Source organism: Euleptes europaea, chromosome 1, assembly GCF_029931775.1.
Source record: "Euleptes europaea isolate rEulEur1 chromosome 1, rEulEur1.hap1, whole genome shotgun sequence".
NCBI classification, from domain to species: domain Eukaryota; kingdom Metazoa; phylum Chordata; class Lepidosauria; order Squamata; family Sphaerodactylidae; genus Euleptes; species Euleptes europaea.
In genome coordinates this window covers 108,327,290-108,347,603 of record NC_079312.1, presented here as the reverse complement: position 1 = coordinate 108,347,603, position 20,314 = coordinate 108,327,290, and the positions used below count along the sequence as shown (strand labels likewise).

At 41.0% G+C, this 20,314-nt stretch overlaps 1 protein-coding gene across 3 annotated transcripts in view; it reads left to right on the top strand.

Moving 5' to 3' along the window:
* The window catches only part of TENM2 (teneurin transmembrane protein 2), an 860,742-nt gene that overhangs the window by 598,334 nt on the left and 242,094 nt on the right, over positions 1 to 20,314 (top strand). For all 3 annotated transcript variants that reach the window (XM_056867244.1, XM_056867243.1, XM_056867245.1), the window contains one exon: positions 9,821 to 10,059. In XM_056867244.1, the coding sequence (XP_056723222.1) occupies positions 9,821 to 10,059 (239 nt within the window). The remainder of the gene's footprint in view (positions 1 to 9,820; positions 10,060 to 20,314) is intronic.

Below are 20,314 nucleotides of genomic sequence, written 5' to 3'. Positions count from 1 at the left end.
GGGGGCCTTTGGAGGCCACTCCCGGCCGGGAAAAGGTGATGGAGCGGCCTCCCTGTGGCCGCAGGGGACCTTTAGAGGCCACTCCCTGCCGGGATAAGGCAGCGGGGGGGGGGGCGGAGCAGCCCCCCAGCGGCCGCAGGGGGCCTTTGGAGGCCGCTCCCGGCTGGGGAAAGGCGGCGGCAGTAAGTTCCCCCCTCCCTCCTTCCTCCCCCCTCCCGCCTCTACCGTATAAGCCGAGTTCAGCTTTTTCATCCCTTTTTTTGGGCTGAAAAACTCAGCTTATACACGAGTATATACGGTAGATTTGCAAAGGAACGATGGGATTAAGGTCTTTTTCTCAACTCTGTAAATTTATTTTATAAAAATTTTACTGTGAAGAAGCAAGTTATCTCTGCAGACACAAATTCACAGTTTTGAGAACTGCAAAACCAAGCATCTGTGATAATATCTTCTAGATGGAAAAATTACCCAAAATAAACTTATAGAAACCTCTGGAACAGCTTGGCAATATGAATGGATTAATGGAATTCATTTACAAAAAAATTAAACATTGCATGAATATAGTTTCATGCTACATGATTAAAAACTACTCCTTATTCCATGATGAATAAGCTTTGTACTATAATGTATTCTAAATAGAAAACTCTTTAGATAGATTTTTCCTCAAAAAGCATTTTATTTTAAAAAATCCAATTTAAATAAAAAAATACAATTTAAATTTTAAAAATCAATTTTTTTAAAAGCACTGATTTTTATCCACCCTGCTTTGCAGTCAGAACATGTATACATTAGGTGCATGCCTGTATAATGAGCCTTCTTCTCAATTTGAGCCCAACTTTAAAGTAGCCTGAGCATAAGGAGAAGAAGAAGAAGACAAGTTGGTTTCTAAATGCCAATGTTCTCTTACCACTTAAGGAAGAATCAAACTGGCTTACAATCACCTTCCCTTCCCCTCCCGACAACAGACATCCTGTGAGGTAGGTGAGGCTGAGAGATCTCTGAGCTGTGACTAGCTCAAAGTTACCCAGCTGGCTTCATGGGTAGGATTGGGGAAACAAATTCAGTTCTCCCAGATTTCTCTAAGGCATCTCATTACTTTATGTACACTTTTACACATGCCAAATAATGCACTTTCAATCCACTTTCAGTACACTTTAACGATCGTTTGCAAGTGGGTTTTGCCAGTTCACACAGTAAAATCCAGCTTCAAAGTGCATTGAAAGAGTATTGAAAGAGTACATTTTTCTGCATGTGTGAAAGTGTACATAAAGTAATGAGCCGCCTTAGAGAAATCTGGGAGAAGAGACTTTGGATTTAGTGGAATCAGAGATAGCCTTATTGAAGGAAATAATAAATATACTTAAGTAGTCCTGATAATATCAAACAAAGTAATGTATTTCATTATTAAAATGCCCATGTTGAGATGGACATATTCCATATGCCTACCCAACACTTTGCAATATACACCAATCAGGAAGGGAAGGCAAGTGGGAGAATGAAGTAGATCAAGAGATTAAAACGAGTGCTGATAGCTGTGTATGTGAATAGGTTCAAAGCAGAGATGCAAATCCTCAGGCAGTGGTTCCAAAGAAACGTCTGGGCAGAGAATAGTTCGAAAGCATAAATCCAAGGAAAAGGCAATATGCATGGGACATCACAGCAGATAGGGGGGCTTAAGCTGCTAAACAAACACAAAGGTTTGGAGAAGTTTAGAATCAGGCTTTGGGAATACATTCCGACTGCAGCTGTAGGCTTTGAGAGCTGAATGGGAAACAAAGGACTCATTTCTAATGATTTCTGACTAGTGAAAATGAGTTCCCAGGTCTTGGAAACATTTTCAAGGAAGGAAAGGAGGAGAAGACTGAAAGTAAGGAGGAGTCTGGGGGTTGGCAGGCTTAATTACCTCATTGAGCTGTAGTTTAGGAGAGAAAGTCAAGCTTGTCCACTTGGATCATGTACATGGAAAACCTTTTAGCTAGGAATGCTAATGTGAGCCTTGGACTTTGTTAGCCAGAATGCGAATGCAGCAGGATATAAATGTGACTTTGTTAACTAGCGAGAAGCCCCAAAAGCATTAATATTAGACCTGTTTAAATGACAGTCCTTCTCTAGAGTTGGATTTGGAGTAGGTTTTGGGCTTGCCCGTGTTTTCACATTCCCAAGTGGAAAATACCAGAGTATGATACTCCCAAGTGAGAAATACCAGACTAAATTTTCCAATGGCAGGATGGAACTCTCCTGCCTCCCCCTCTCACTGCAGCCCACTGATCTCCATAAAATGCTGTTCCTGGGGATAGGGGACCCTGTGGAATGACAGGGGGGTCTGCAGCAGGAAATGGTAACCAGTGGAAATTGCCAACCCCATATTCATTGGAATCTCCCTGTCCTTATACAAACCCAGCATCCAGTCCTGATTTAATGCCTTATCTTCTATGTATATGCCTTTGTTTGAGGTATTTTATTCTACTTTTCTCTTCAGTGTCTTACAAAAATACAGTTTAAGTGAATGAATAGAAGGTAGACAAAAAATACAAAAGAAAACCCCCTGCATATTGAGCTGGTCTTGGATCCATGGGGTCAGCTTTACTTATGGCCACAAAGGCAAAACGTGGGCTAGGAACCAAGGGCCTAAACCACTTTGGCACTTATGAAAAGGTTTGTGGTCAGGGCAACCCAGCATTAAATACCTACAATAGAAAGAAGAAGAAGAGTTGGTTTTTATACCCTGCATTTCTCTACCTTAAGGAATCTCAATGCAACTTACAATCATCTTCCCGTCCCCTCCCCACAACAGATACCTTGTGAGGTGGGGCTGAGAGACTTCTGAGAGAACTGTTACTGGCCCAAGGTCATCCAGTAGATTTCATGTGTAGGAGTGGGGAATCAATACTGGTTCTCCAGATTAGAGTCCACCACTCTTAAACACTACACCATGTTGGAAGGGAAATGAAAGCTCGTCCCAGATCTTATGTAGCAGGTAGAAATATTCCCAAGATCCCCCTTCCCTTTGTATTTACATAGTACCTCAAAAATACACCTGTGTATAAAATGTTAATATCATAAAAGGTCCTTACACTCCCATCACTTCTAGATTTAAGGTCATATCTGATCAGACATGTATTTGCATAGCCCTGCCAGGCAACCACCATGCCAGAGCTAATCATTATTTATCTTGTGCAATCATGGCCACAATGTTAACAGCCCAATAGCTGTAGAAACCGATGCCAGTGCAGCAACACAAATAGACGCTCTTCAGCACCACCCATGAGTAATGATGTTGAGTACTGATTATTCCTCTATATTACTCAGGCACAGAAGGTACTAATCAATGTTCCCTGACAGCAGAACATCATGATGATGATGTCCTATCCAGTTTACACCCCCCCCCATCCCTGATACACCCAAGGTGCAAGTAGTCACCCACAATGATTCCGCAGCGCATCATTTTTTCAGAGTGAGGCTACTCATACCTAAAAGGCAGCAACCTGCACCTGCATCCACAAGTTCCAAGATTCCCCAAGAAGGGTTCTGAATCTCCTGGCAACGAACACAGCAGCATGCTGCAAACAATCGCTCCATTTTTCAGGAAAACTGCCAGAGCCAGATAGGGAAAGAAGAACTGCCATTTCAGTCACAGCAATTAGGCAAAGGTTAGAGAATGGACTACATACAGAAACATGGGCCAATTCTCCACACCCTGTCTATGAAGTCTTTGAATCCTGTTATAGGACATTTCTATCACTTCACATAAGATGGATATTAGGGTTGCCATCCTCCAGGTATTAGCTGGAGATCTCCTTCTATTACAACTGATCTCCAGCCAATAGAGATCAGTTCACCTGGAGAAAATGGCCGCTTTGGCAATTGGACCCTTTGGAATTGAAGTCCCTCCCCAAACCCTGCCCTCCTCAGACTATGCCCCAAAAACCTCCCACTGGTGGCGAATAAGGACCTGGCAACCCTAATATATAAATTTGAGTCTGTGCAAAAGGAGCAAGTTATTCCAAGGCAAAGCCATATGGTTAAGAAAGAATGTATACTTCAGCAAGCTCACAAAGGACAGCAATGCCTTGAGCAATTATTATTGCCTTGTTCAGGTTTTTTTTTGTTTGCATTGTTTTCCAGTTCTATAATCCTAGTCTGATTGTATTGTTTATTGGAGATCTTTGGTGTTTGTTTGAACTGGTTTTTATATTTCATCATCTGTTGAGTCTCAGCAAGAACAACAGACTACAATGGAAGTCAATAAATAGAATTGTAAGCTGCTTGGAAACTAGGTAAGAAGTGGTGCAATTAGAAACCAAAGGTGTAAATTTGAGTACTGTTGCAGGGAGGTGCACATGAGGGCTCCACTAGGCAAATCTTACCTTTAGGGGCAGCTTAGGGCAACAGTTATAGGTAGGTCCCTGATCTCCCACTCCCTCTCCACATAGCCACAAGAGAAGACAGAGGGATCCATGGCAGAGGTCTGGAGTCTCCCAAGTAATGACTTGCAGTTCAAGTGGCTATGGTCTCAGTAGAAGGTGTTGAGTGGGTAAGTGAGAAAGCACAGATGTAGTTTTCACACTAACTGAAACTGCATGCTTAGTAACATTGAACGTATGACATTACTTACATTCTGCAAAGAACCCTGCAAAACAAAAACAGGCAATTCTGCTTAGGAATGCAGGCATCTCCTTGATGCTGCTGATGTTGCTTGGTCATGGTCTGTGAGATGGAGATAGATTGGGCTGAGGAAAGTATTTTCTTTATGCATGTTGAATGGCTGGTTGCATCTGGTTTTGACAAACATGGGTATAGAAATGAGTAATGACTTGCAGCTCAAGAGGCCATGGTCTCAGTAGAAGGTGTTGAGTGGGTAAGTGAGAAAGCACCTGTATGTCCTACCATTCTTCACCCTTCATCCTGGCTTCCCACTCTCTACTAGAAGGTTTTGATGTTCACCAATAAGGGCTCTTCTCCCTGTAGTTTTCACTTGTGAATTATGGTAGTTTGCTTGACTTGTGTTTAATAAATGACTTCTAACTACCAAACTTCACGCTTGGTAACCTGTAAGTAAAAGGACACTACTACTATCTCATGTTGAATGAGGGAACCTTGACCATCTAGTTGCAGGACATGTGGAACATAGGTATTTGGATGATACTGACACCCATCTATTTTGTTATGATACTTGGGATGTGGTGCAGGATGTCCAGTTGTCCCACTTTGTATTAAGGTCTCTTCCCTCTCCCAAGGAGCTTGCCCACACTTACTGATATAGGTGCCTTTTCCTTTTGGGCCTACAGCTGGAATAGAGATGAGATTTCTCATAATTGTTTGTGTCAGAGGTAACAGGTACTGAGGTTAGGGTGTCAAGAAGACAAGTATTCCGACTGCCTTTTTTTTTCTTCCCTGGTTGTGCAAATTGATCATTTTATGGGAAATGCCCCATTACTAAATATCTTATCAGCAAGCTCTCACTTGCATGCTCCTAGTTCTCTAGATGTGAGGGGAAGTGTGGTGTAGCCTATGCCGTAAGTACTGAGAAGCATGATCTGAATTCCCTTTTCTGAGGTCTAGATATTCCTGTTGGTTTGCTGTGCAGAAGTGTGGTGTAGCCTATGCCGTAAGTACTGAGAAGCATGATCTGAACTCCCTTTTCTGAGGTCTAGATATTCCCGTTGGCTTGCTGTGCAGAGTTAATTGGAATTCTATCTTCTGTTGTGACTGAGGAAGTAGAAAGAGAAAATGTTTGTTTGGGGCTGTCTACAGATTGTTTTATCTTACATAAACTTCTTTGCAGATGTAACATTATATCATTGTGACCTTTGATCAAGCATAGGCTCCTAACTTCTGCTCTTCTCACCATACTGCAGACTCAACCCATTTCTGCCTTTTCTACTGGCAGAGGACTACTGGATTAAGAATATTGCTATGTTGGTTTAATATGTTTTGAAAAGAATTATATTTCACCTACCAGGCATAAATCAAAAGTAGAATTGTGCTTTTAATTGGCTGGGGCCTTACCGAATATTATCATTACAACTAAACTCACAGTATTTTTTAATAGAGCTTAATATTATTTATCTTATCACTTGAAACATCAGTAAAATGATGATCAAATCTCTTGTGATGGTAATATGTATGTTGTATTCCTAAACTTTAGTTGCTTTCAATTTTTAATATAAAATTTCCCATTGTTTTGTTTGGGAATTGCTGTCATCTACGGTCTATGAAATAATGATAAAAAGTTGAGTGGGAATTCCTTTAATCTTGGGCGAATAGTCATACATGTTTACACATCTTCAATTTGTACATAAGCTTGCCTTGGAAAATTACTGGACCCTGTACTACAGGGGTCCCCAATATGGTGCCCATGGTATTAGCTGGTATTAGCTGGAGATCTCCTTCTATTACAACTGATCTCCAGCCAATAGAGATCAGTTCACCTGGAGAAAATGGCCGCTTTGGCAATTGGACCCTTTGTAATAGAAGTCCCTCCCCAAACCCTGCCCTCCTCAGACTATGCCCCAAAAACCTCCCACTGGTGGCGAATAAGGACCTGGCAACCCTAATATATAAATTTGAGTCTGTGCAAAAGGAGCAAGTTATTCCAAGGCAAAGCCATATGGTTAAGAAAGAATATATACTTCAGCAAGCTCACAAAGGACAGCAATGCCTTGAGCAATTATTATTGCCTTGTTCAGGTTTTTTTTTTTTTTTTTTTTTTGCATTGTTTTCCAGTTCTATAATCCTAGTCCGATTGTATTGTTTATTGGAGATCTTTGGTGTTTGTTTGAACTGGTTTTTATATTTCATCATCTGTTGAGTCTCAGCAAGAACAACAGACTACAATGGAAGTCAATAAATAGAATTGTAAGCTGCTTGGAAACTAGGTAAGAAGTGGTGCAATTAGAAACCAAAGGTGTAAATTTGAGTACTGTTGCAGGGAGGTGCACATGAGGGCTCCACTAGGCAAATCTTACCTTTAGGGGCAGCTTAGGGCAACAGTTATAGGTAGGTCCCTGATCTCCCACTCCCTCTCCACATAGCCACAAGAGAAGACAGAGGGATCCATGGCAGAGGTCTGGAGTCTCCCAAGTAATGACTTGCAGTTCAAGTGGCTATGGTCTCAGTAGAAGGTGTTGAGTGGGTAAGTGAGAAAGCACAGATGTAGTTTTCACACTAACTGAAACTGCATGCTTAGTAACATTGAACGTATGACATTACTTACATTCTGCAAAGAACCCTGCAAAACAAAAACAGGCAATTCTGCTTAGGAATGCAGGCATCTCCTTGATGCTGCTGATGTTGCTTGGTCATGGTCTGTGAGATGGAGATAGATTGGGCTGAGGAAAGTATTTTCTTTATGCATGTTGAATGGCTGGAGAGCGAGGCAGCCTCTGATGGTGAAAATTGCATGCATAATCCATACAAAAACCCGAAGTCATCGGACAGCGCGTGAAACAGCCATGCATAAAAGACCAAAGACACCATCCAGGCTCTCCGCCTCATATTTTTGGGTCTCTCTTCAGAGTCAAAAGCACACAGGCAAGATACTTGATTAGAACTAGTGTGCCGCTGCTTGTCCCTGTGACAAACATGAGATAAGAAAAGGGAGTCACTTGGTGGTGAGACAAAATAACAACAGTGCTTCAGTCACATTGTTTCACCAGACTCCTAAAAGCATCCATTTCAGGTGTAATAATAAAATAAAATGACTCTTGACTTGTAACAACTACCAATTCTGTTTCCAGTCAAAAGCATAGACCTCTACTTTTCACCTAAACTTAATTCTGCAGAAAGCAGGATAGAATAAAATGGCAGCCCTGGCGAACTGGGGAATGGGGCAGAAGAATTAGAAGGAACAGTGGGAGATGGAGACAAGAAAGGGGAAGCAGGTAGAAATGGGAAAGGTGGGTGTGAAGGACAGGAGGCTGTCCTGCCCTCGGAAGGAAAAACAGCCACTCAGAGTAGCCCGCAGCTGTTCCAGCAGCCAATCGCCTTTCAGGAATGTTGGAGGGAAGCACAGAAAGGGAGTTCAGATCTGCCTCCGGTAGGGAGCAGTCGCAACTCCGGTCTGGCTCAGGAAAAAGAGCGGACAGTACGAGGGGTAGCTTTGCCTGGGTGTGTGGCAAAGTGGTTGAGCTCTGAGGAAACAACTGAGTGCCCCAATTATTAAGGCCTGTCTCTGGTGACGAGCAGACCTTGTACTTTTTAGTCTGACTTCTGTGCAAGGGTGGCATCCTGAGTATGTATGAGAGGATCCAACCCAGGGGCTGAGCAGTAATGGCCTGTTCGAGACTGAAAGCGTTAAAGAAAATACAAGCTTCTCTCTAAAACTATAGCTGATCCAACTCTAAGTGCCTCAGCCTGGTTAGTCTTTTGTCATCCCGGAGACCTGTGCTGCAGTTCTGCTCCCTAAAAGTGTCTTGTAAATAAACAAATCTTCTTTGTTGTTTCTATTGAAACCCTGCTTCAGTGATCTCCTTAAATAACTTGAGCGCTACATGTACTTACCTCACAGCAGCGATCCCAAAGGCTACCTTTAGAACTCCTGGCGATTGAGGGGAAGGTTTCTAGGTTAAAACAACCCTCAATCCCAGAAAATCCTAGGAGGCTGTGTGTGTTCCCTCAGCAGGAAAGATAGGCTTGTCACAGTGGGGATTATGGGGAAAATACTTAGAGATGAAGGGGGCAAAAGAAATAATAAAGGTGAAGAATGAAGTTGTGTAGACAAAGAGAATTATAGGTAAGGAAAGGATGAAGCCGAGAAAGAGTGCTGTGGATAGGGTTGCCAGGTCCCTCTTTGCCACCGGGGGGAGGTTTTTGGGGTGGAGCCTGAGGAGGGCGGGGTTTGGGGATGGGAAGGACTTCAAAGCCATAGAGTCCAATGGCCAAAGTGGCCATTTTTTTCCAGGGGAACTGATCTTTATCGTCTGGAGATCTGTTGTAAAAGCAGGAGATCTCCAGCTTGTAACTCGAGGTTGGCAACCCTAGCTGTGGACCATGATTAGCAAGCTCACACATCCTAGCAGCACTAGGGAAGTGTGGGGGGGACTCAACTCACTGAGGAGCGAATGGTCTTGTTCCTCCAGTCCTTACATCCAGAAAGTACTGAGAGTCAGGCAGGGTGGAAATTACTTAGCTCTGAGCTTTGTTGTCCTCCATTTCTCCAGTGCTTGTGGGCAGGTAGATAAGCAGGGTAGGGCTGCAAACCTTCTAGAAACTGAAACCAGAAGCTGTACTAACCACCCTCCCTTGTCTGCCATGAGCAGTAACCACAGTTGCTCTGACAGAACTGCACCAGCGTGAATTGGAACTTCTGTAAGGCGAGGGATTTCCTAGGAACAGATCCTGCAACAGCAAGGCTGGTGAAAGGAATGGAACTGCCAAGCTTCTGAAGCCCCCAAATTAATCCAGGCCTGGGAGCATATATACCCTAGTACCCCCCTCCCCTTTTGGTGGCCCTGTTGCCTGGGCTCTAGCCTGTACACATGTTAGATGCAGTGTAAGATTCTTTTAGGTAAGAATCCTTTTTTTGTCTGGCACTGGAAGCTCAAAAAAGAAAACGATTGTTGATGTTATTATTGATGTCCAACTTAACTTTCTAGTCCAGGACTCACATTGTACTCAAATAAATACATAAATAGTTGGATGTACTTGGACATTTGCATATGTGCTTAAAATCGCATTCAGACATTATTTCCCAGCTAACATTTTTCTCTTAATCTTTGCCATTTTTTTTTCTAAATTCCTGAAGAGCTGAGTTACTGTTCTTCTGCTGTAAAGTACTACACTGCATCTCTTAACTGTGACCAATTTGTCTGCATTTCAGGCATTTCTTATTCAAGACATCTTCTGGAACAACTCCTCTGTTCAGTAGTTCTTCCCCTGGATACCCCTTGACCTCAGGAACTGTTTACACACCACCTCCCAGATTGTTACCTAGAAATACTTTCTCCAGAAATGCATTCAAGCTGAAAAAGCCCTCCAAGTATTGTAGCTGGAAATGTGCTGCTTTATCAGCTATCGCTGCAGCAATCTTGCTTGCCATCCTGCTGGCCTATTTCATAGGTAAGTCCATGTTTCGAGACATCACACACAAGGAGTTTCATGTCCTGCCGCTGGACTCCTCCTCATGCATTTTCTGAACTATCTCAACAACCAACGTGTTAACAAGAATTTGTTTCCAAAATTGCTTTTTTATTAAGGGGAGGAAGTATGCTGGTAAAGGGGCTCAGAATTGTAGTTCATAATTTACTGTAATTCAAATCCTGTTTTATATGTTTAGGATATTTTTTTAATGCTTATTCAACTAAAAATTTCTTCATGGTGGCAGATATTGATTCTAAGGTTGCAAGTTATCTTCTAGGCGAGCAGAAGATCTCCCACCCCCAGCTCCTGTTGCCCAGCTCCGCTTCAGTGGCCAGTGGGAGAAAAATTAAGTAAAAAGTCACTGACAATGCAATGGTGTTATGCTGCTTCTGGGAAAAACTCCGATGTGATGTAATGCCCCTCTAGGAATCATAGGAAATCTGTAGTAGCATAGAATTTCCAGCTTCTCCTAGAGCACTGTGACATCACTTCCTGGTTTTCCCTGGAAGTGATGTAATGCTGTTGCACTGATGGTGCTCCATGACCCCCCCCCCCGACTCCTGCTGGTTGCAAACTCTGGCCAACAATCTTACTTGGTTCTGTCACCAACGCTAAGTCACTTTGGGATGAGAAAAAAGGGTGAACCTCTGATCCTTATGCCCATGGACAAAGTTGTATTCCTTATCTTAAGTCTTCAAATCAAGGTTGGCCTATTTCAGCAGCCTATTCGAAGTCAATTGGAATTTAGCCAGCAGTTTCATTTGTTTTGTTCTCTACACAATGACTGGTACTTTTTTTAGACAAATACAACATACCTAAAAGCCCCTTTTTAACTTTTGTTGTTATTCTGTCATGTCATGCTCCGTGGCACCAATTTAGCTGCTATATATTATTTCAGTGTTAGATCACATGTTGTCTTTATTTCTGAATCAGCTTGTTCCCCGCTATGATTGCTTGGTTCGTTATTGATCTTCCTTTTAAACTTGTCGTAAAATGTTAAGTCTACCAAATCAAGATAATCTGGGTACTCTGTGGGCTGTCCAACCTCACTGTAATTCTAATGACAGCTATAAATTTGTGAATTCTGTAGCTTCCTTTGGTGCAAGCAATCATTCTTTGATTACATGGGAACACTGTTGCAGTTACCAAAGAGGTACAAAAGTAACGCAAGATAGAGTGCGTGCAGTTCCATTTAGCTATACAATTTGTTCCTGATGCAGTTTCTTTCGGGAAAGTGGAGAAAAGATTCCAAAATAGGTTGTTGCATTCCAGATGGGTGTATGCCAAAGGAAAGGGGGAAGACTGAACAGAAAATGACATTCCTGAATTAAGGGTAAATTTCCCTTAGTTAGAACTCTGGCCTGCACTGCACTTCTAGATTTAGCCTGACGTAATAGCACATATATTGTTTGACATCTATGAATATTTATGACGATAAGTATCAAGGAATATGAATAAAATGGCCCAAAACAGGTCTCAGCCGGAAAGTATGTATGAACAGCAACAATCCAGTAGGAAGTTCTCTTGCTCAATTACCTGTTGAAATGAATAGGACCACTGCCATGACTTTACATGCCACCTGTTTCAGCGCAGCTAGTGGGGGTGGACGGGATGTTTCCACTAGTGATGAGTCGCTGTAAGGCCAGGTCAGCAAAATCAAAATGTTACTAAAACATCCAGTGGCAGACTTTTCATATCTGGTCCTTTCATATCTGGTCCTTCCTAGTACTCTTTGCTGTCTTCTTCCCATAGTTAAATGTTAGCTGTACAATTCAACAACACAGTTGTTGAACTTAAAAGGGTAGTATCTAAAAAGTAAATTTCTAATGGTACAAATAGATATCAGGATATCTTTTTCCCCGGGAGGAGAACTCCTGGATATTAACGGAGTCCCTGCTAGAGATGAGCAATCAAATATTAACTAATTAAATAAACAAAAGCTATTTTGTTGTTATGCTTAATCTGAATTATGAAGTTATTTAAATTCATTAACTCTAGTTTCTCTTCCTTATTTTAACACCTGGTTTAGAGTTTGTATAGACCAGAGAGAGGGGCAAAGAGGGAAGAGGGCAGAATGTGAAATCATTCCTTCTCTCTACCTGCCATACTATGTAGGTCAGCAGCATCTAGGACTTCGGCACATCCCTGCTTACTATCCAATCAGCAAGTAAGGAGGAACTTACTAAAAAGGGTAATGATGTGGCAAAGCAAAAAAATAGTAAACAAAATATTTACTCAACTGCTTTTACTCCATGCATATGTTTTATAAAAGAAATATAAAGCTAAAGGCAAGCACCAGGTCATTACTGACCCATGGGGTGATGTCACATCACAACATTTACTGGGCAGGCTACGTTTATGGGGTGGTTTGCCATGACCTTCCCCAGTCATCTACACTTTACCCCCAGCAGGCTGAATACCGACCTCGGAAGGATGGAAGGCTGAGTCAACCTTAAGCCAGCTTCCTGAAACCAACTTTTGTCGGGATCGAACTCAGGTCATGAGCAGAGCTTGGACTGCAGCTTACCACTCTGTGCCACAAGGCTCCTTCTAACAAGAAATATGACAAGTTATTATTAATATATTATAACAGTTAATTTCGCTTATACATATAGTTGTACTTCCTAAGTAGGAGGGTCTATTGCTCAGTGGTAGAGCATCTGCTTTGTATACAGAGGGTTCAGTCTTGGGCATCCCAAGTTAAAAGATGTAAAGTAATGTGAACGATCTCTTCTATCTGAGCCACAAGAGAGCCACTGCCCTGCAGAACAGACACTACACACTGACCTTGACAGGTCAACAGTCTGATTCAGTAAAAGGCATCGTGATGTGTATGTTGATGTATATAATGCCGGATAATGGATAATGTTGGATGTGTGCAGTTTCAAATGAGTGCTGAAGACATTCTAAGTTGTGGAGTCTATGCTTGTCTAGTGATTCAGCACTGGGAAATTGGTGAGAATAGATCTGATGCTGCAGTAATAGCTTCTAAAATAGGGCAGTCACAGAAGAAAGTCATTGCTTCATCATCCCTTTTATCTCCCCTTTGTTGCTGCTATTAATTTGTTTCTTAATCCCTCCCTTTTCTGGGCCTACCAAATAGTTTTCCAGTGTTCAGTACACAGAGGAATAAAAGTAGGGAAAAACTAGGGAGAATTGTTTCTGCAAAAACTACGATGTTGCGTAACGTAGTAGGAGAACTATTATGGCATTGATTACAGTGATGGATTCAGCATTAGTTGAGCATGCATTCAAAATTATGGATTGTGGAATACATAAAGATGAAAGCACTCTGCACACTTAGAACTATTTAATTTGTGACAATAAGAAGGTGGAACAGGAAATGCATTGATTGCACTTACTATTTTGGAACTTCTCAGCTGCTGCCGTACATGGCTTAATGAAGAAATGCAAATTGACAGTTCCCCTTTGCACATGATTTGGAATTGCAGGGCACCAGAACAAGGACAGGCCAAAACTTCATCCTGCCATTCCATAGCCATTAAAAATCACTTGTGTGTGGCAGCATTCTGTGTTTTCATGCACTTACATTTGTGTCATTCCAATCAGATGGACCATTTCCTTGACAGTGCTGCATGTCCTAGGCCACTGGTGTGGAAACTTCACATGGAGTTGGAATAACACACAGGTGAAATGTTTGCAAATGTTAACTCTCCCCCAGATTCTGCCACATGGAAGAATCCTTCAAAAGTCTTCATAGGCGCATTTGTACTGGCCTTCAGATTTTTTTTTTAAGTACAAAGTTAGTGCTTTTACATGTTTCATAAACTTTACTGTACATTTGTTGAAATAGTTGGTAGTATGACAGTAAATCAATGTATATTTAGACAGCATGGTATAGTGGTTAAGAACAGTGGACTCTAATCTGGAGAACTGGGTTTGATTCCCCTCTCCTCCATGTGAGCAGCGGTCTCTAATCTGGTGAACCAGGTTGGTTTCTCCACTCCTACACATGAAGCCTGATGGGTGACCTTGGGCTGGTCACAGTTCTCTCTCAGCCCCACCTACCTCACAGGTTGTCTGTTGTGGAGAGAGGAAGGAAGGAGATTGTAAGCCACTTTGAGGCTCCTTAAAGGTAAAGAAAAGCAGGGTATAAAAACCAACTTTTCTTCTTCATAAATTACCCTAGTGTGCCACTCAGTCATGAGTTGGCCAGTACTCCATATTTAATTAATATATTCTGTTATTGTATTGAAAATAAATATAATTCTGTAGGAAGAATATAAATTGTTTCATATTTAAGGACATCTGTAAAGCCCAGTAGTTATAGGGTTGGGAAAAACATCCTGCATCTTATTTCATAAGTCTACAAATCCCAGTTTCTATGCTGTTTCCACTATATGGTAAACTACTAACTGGCAGCGTTAGTAAATACAAAACTGCTAAAATAACTTTGTTCAGTTATGTGTTACATTGCATATGTACTGGCTTGTGCACTAAAATAAGTATCTTCATAATATATATTTTTTTCTTAGAGGCATTCACATTTGAAATTTTGGCTCTGTACCATCTTCCAACTTTCCATGAAACAATGCTACTGTGCAAAGCAACAACAGTAATATGTTCAGTTTTTCATGCTGGTGAAAAATAAAAGCAACAACAACAAAAACATCCGATTTGGGAGTGAGGGAAAAAGTAAACATAAAAATGTTAAAGCTGAGAGATGGGTAAACAACTTTTATGGAACAGATTTTTTTTTTTTTTTTTACAGTTCACATAGCTGTTGTTTGGATTTAAAATTGTTCTTCCTGTGCTCTTTCTTTTGTGTGCATGAATGCAGTCAATTCAAATTAGTGATAGTTTTACATCTGCACCATGGAAGCAAGGGGGTCAGTGAAGAAGAAGAAAAAAATTATGTAAATCCTGCTAACATTATACGACATTCATCTTTAGGTGCTTTTGTAGGTATCAACAGATGGCAAAAATCTTTTCACCACTTTGTGATGAGGTTTCACGAAACCCCAAACACGTGAGCTCTGTTGTACAGCAGGCCTTCACCATTTGCAGAAGATCCATTCCTAGGATCACCATGAATAGTCAAATTTGCCAATACTGGGAGGAAGGGGTCTGCTGCTTCCAAGTAGCAAAACAACCACATTTCTCACAAAATGTAACATAATTTTTATGATGATGGCATGATGGGAACAAAAAGGCCAGAGACAGTATAGGGTAGTACTAATAAAGTTCGGTTGCTGCTCATCACCTTTCTCCCTCCTCTTTTCCCCTTTACAACCTTCTGCATCACTCATTGGCTTTTCATACTGCATCACATGATCAGGCCATGAAGAAGTGAAATCACAAAGAAGTGAGGCACAAATCTGCAAGCGCAAGAGTCTACTTGCTGCATGTGGAGGTTATGGGATTTGGGTTTAGACCATGAAAACCAGAAACTCTTTAAAATTAGGGTCAGGTGGCAAACCCACTAACAATATAATTTGCGTTGTTCTCCATCAGTAAAAAATAAAGCTTATACTTGAGGTGCTATTGATGTCCTGTCTTTCCACTGTGTAGGTAGAGGAGAGATTAAAGTGTTTGTCAGTAAAATTGGTTTTTTAGTTCTTTCCTTCCAAGCCAAAAGAATTAGAAAGTCAACTTGTCATTTTTCTCTGCAGTAATTCTTGCCAAATGCAAAATGCCATGTTTTAAGTGTTCCTCTAAACTACTCTGACTTCTGTCAATCTGACTGTGAGCTTGGAAACCATCAGGCCATCAACATGTCAGTATGTTAAAAGCGAGGTAATTTGGGGTACTTAGGGTTTCCTTTGGAAACAATAGAAGTATTATTTTCTAGGGAAGCTAAAAGCCTGTGATGTATTTAAAGTTGTTCTACTTGAAAATTGATATGTTGCGACTCATACTGATGACTTGTAGAGAGCTGGGACAATTTTTTGTTGCCTTCCATCATAAGAAACAGACAAGGACAGGATTGGAGAAGATGAAAAGAAAATGATAGAACGAGATGGTAAAGATCGGGTGCTTATGTGTATGCGCACAGAATATGGAGAAAGTATGGAATTCACCCACTTCTGAGCTTTTCTTTTTCTCGAAGAAGAAGAAGAGTTGGTTTTTATATGCCGACTTTCTCTGCCACTTAAGGAAGAATCAAACCAGCTTACAGTTCCCTTCCCCTCCCTACAACAGACACCCTGTAAGGTAGGTTAGGCTGAGCGAGCTGTGACTGTCCCAAGGTCACCCAACTGGCTTCATGTGTAGGAGTGGGGAAACAAATCCAGCTCACCAGATTAGTCTCTGCCGCTCATGTGGAGAAGTGGGGAATCAAACCCGGTTCTCCAGCTCAGAGTCCACCACTCCAAACCACTACTCTTAACCACTATATCACGATGGCTCTGAGATTCAAATGAGATTGTTAAATATATCCAGACTATCCATATTCAAATATGATTTGCAAAATAACCTTGTTTAGACTCTCTTGTAAATTAATCAAATGTAAGACTTAAGACATAAGTGTCCACATTTCAGCTTTAGAAGGCATGCAAATCCAGCCTGCTCCCACAATACATTAATCTATCACAGTAGCTCAAAAGACAAGTCTTGAGACTCATTACCTGGGTGTGAATGCACAACTGGTCAGACCTGGAACTTTTCCATTCTCCCATCAGTAGTTCAGCTGCTGCCTTGGCATCCGAAAATTCGTACTAAGCAAGAACATAAGAATATAAGAAAGGCCATGCTGGATCAGACCAAGGCCCATCAAGTCCAGCAGTCTGTTCACACAGTGGCCAAGCAGGTGCCTCTAGGAAGCCCACAAACTGCAGCAGCACCATCCTGCCTGTGTTCCAAAGCACCTAATATATTCGGCATGCTCCACTTATACTGTAGAGAACAGGTATGCCTCATGACTAGTATTCATTTTGACTAGTAGCCATGAATACCCCTCTCCTCCATGAACATCTCCACTCCCCTCTTAAAGCCTTCCAAGTTGGCATCCATCACCACATCCTGGGGCAGGGAGTTCCGCAATTTAACTATGTGTTGTGTGAAGAAATGCTTCCTTTTATTTGTTTTACACATATGCAAAGGTTACATATATGCAACACAGGAATAGAAGTACAAAAGAGTCATCTATGTTCAGCATTCCATGAGTCACTTGATTGGCACAGGAATCATGTTATTGACACATCCCAATATCTCTCAAATATGTAGTGAGAGATTTCCACAGCAAGTAGGACACAGCTGTTTGGTAGGCATCTGCTTATCTAGCATGGTAAGCTGTCTCTTGTTTTGCCAAGAGTCAAGGAAGATAAAGCATGGTGTTGACTTTTAAAGACCACACAAAGCTGGTTTAATGCACATCACTAAAATTACCCTTCCCTTTTAGTGCCCAAGCATGCTCCTTTTTGGTATTTTACACCGAATTTTATTCTTTTACCTTTCTTAAAAATGCCTACTTGCTCATCTACTGTGCAGTCATTCTTGGATTCCTTGAGAAGAAAAACAGGGAAGTCTTCAGCAACATGACCTTTCCTATACAATGTCCTTCCCTTCCCTCTCCATTAATTTGTCTGTGATTTGTCAGGAGGGGGGAATTAAAGAAACATTTCTTTACCAAGGACTGTGTCCTCACAGAAGACTTTTTCGCCTCTTGCATTGACAAGTCATCAGCCTGCAGAACTGAGTCTAGCATAATTTTAGTGCTAAGAAACTGCAACATTAATCGTTTAATATTATTGTTTGAATATGGCCAGGTTATCATACTACTTGTGCAGGGTATGTGCAGTTTCTTTTTGGTGCCATCAAGTCACAGCTGACTTATGGCGATCCCATAGGACTTTTAGGCAAGAGACATTCGGAGGTGGTTTTCCATTGCCTGCCTCCGGGACACAACCCTAGTATTCTTTGGAGGTTGCCCATCCAAATACGTACCAGAGCCGATTCTGCTTATCTTCTGAGATCTGATGAGATTAGGCAAGCCTGGAGCTATCCAGGTCATGATGGGTAAATACAAATAAAGTATTTGAGGGAATTTTTGTTTATACATACCACAGCTAGGGCAAATATATTATTAATTCAGGCATGGTGCTGGGGTAATTATTGGTATGTCTGTATCGTGTAAACATTGTGAATAAGTTTGAGTATATTTATTAATATCTACAGGTTACAGTTGTCAGAATATGGAAAATGTTTCAGGAGTTATACACATGCTACACTTAAATAGTAAGGACTATCTGGATTTGTGAAAAGTGGATAAGTACATCTATATGGCTGCTGGAAAAATGCTTTTGGCTGGCTGCCACCTTTTGGCATCTGTAATACAAAGGCTACAATTGGATTTAGTTGAAGGTCAAGGTGAATGAGCCAATTAAGGAGTAAATCTAAGAGTTCTTTTTAGTTTTGCCTGGAGGTTAGCATAAGATGAAAAACTGCTAGCATGGCTGAAATTGTGACCTTATTTATCACGTTGTTTTTCTCCTGTTCTGACACACGCTCTCCAATGTATAAATATTGGACACAGTTTTAATTTGCAAATTTCAGATATTTGTCACTAGCATTCTGCCATGTCTGGAATGACATGTCCAGAATCTTGAATAGATTTGTATATTTGGAGGAAGAAGCAGAAATGCCAAATAGCATTCCTGCTGGCCTACCCCTATTCCCAGTTTTTGTGTGTGATAGAATCTGTGCTGAATGCTCATATTAAAACACGTATTTATAAAAATACACTTAAAATGTATCTTAATAAGATGCAGATTTTTTAGCATGCTGAGATTTACTGATTGATCTAAGATTTCTCAGTGAACTTTAGCTAGAACCCTAATATATTTTGATCAATACATTGACATTTGATCCATACACTGAAATTTCTCACCAAGAGCATATTTTTAATTCCAAATAAAGAGTTTTAAAGTACATGATCTGAGTAGTCATTATATGTAACTTGGAACAAAAGAGCTGTTTCGTTTGAATCGTCTAATGGCTGCAACTTGGTTACTGTGCCATTCTGTGTTAATTTTCTTTGCCATGGAGAAACATTACTTCTTAGAAATCTGGCCTCTTCTGCACTAGACAATTATGATTATGTATTGAAGATACAAAAATGTGAACCTTTGACCAGGAATCTTACAAATCATTGTGATGTTATCAAGGGAACAAGTTTGTTTCTTTAAGTAATTTAAGAGCCTTTGGTGGATGTACTTTTCAAAGGATGCATTGAGTTTCTAGTCAGAGAGCCAGAGTGGTGTAGTGGTTAAGAGTGGTGGTTAGGAGTGGTGGACTCTAATCCGGAGAACCAGGTTTGATTCCCCACTCCTCCACATGAGCAACGGACTCTAATCTGGTGAACCAGGTAGGTTTCCCCACTCCTACACATGAAACCAGCTGGGTGACCTTGGGCTAGTCATAGTTCTCTTAGAGCTCTCTCAGCCCCACCTACCTCACGGGGTGTCTGTTGTGGGGAGGGGAAGGTACAATCTTCCTTAAGTGGTAGAGAAAGTCAGCATATAAAAACCAACTCTTTTTATTCTTCTACTTTCCTGTGCTGTCAACAGCAGCCTATGCAGATGTTAGGTTGGCCCAGTGTTTTCAAAACACATAGATTAATTTCAGCATGTGCATGCAAGAAACGTTTACCTCTAGCTATCATCATCTTGCCATTATGCCTTCTTCAGAACGGTTAGAACAAATACCTCCCTTGTGGCCACTTCTGTGTTACACTGGGACACTGGCTGGAAGTTTATTGCAAACTTTTATCTCATGAGGGGTTATATCAGTAAATACGTTCATAACAGCTCTCATTTTGAATTACATTTGTGATGCAATTGTGTCTGTTTTTTCTTTATATTACACTAGATGTCTTTTTACAGCCAAAGTGAATGAAAATCTTGCACTTGACTCAATTCTTTCTGAAATTTAGAGAAGCCATTGGTATAGTATTGCTATTCTCAAAGCTGATTTAATAACAGATTGAATATATATATTCAATGTATATGTATTGAACTGCTATATATATATATATATATATATATATATATATATATCAGTTCCTTTCAATCTTACTTCAGAGATTTGTGGAGTATCTTCAGGGTTTAAATGTTTGCAAACATTTATTGCATTGTATGGAGAATTACCGACTCACCTTGACCCTGGATTTTTTTTCTCACATGACCTTCTAGTACCTCATATGACTCCTCCTCCCCAAGAGACTTTAGGGAGAGGCTGGTGTGGTTAAAGGAATACACTCTTATGTGTAGGGTTG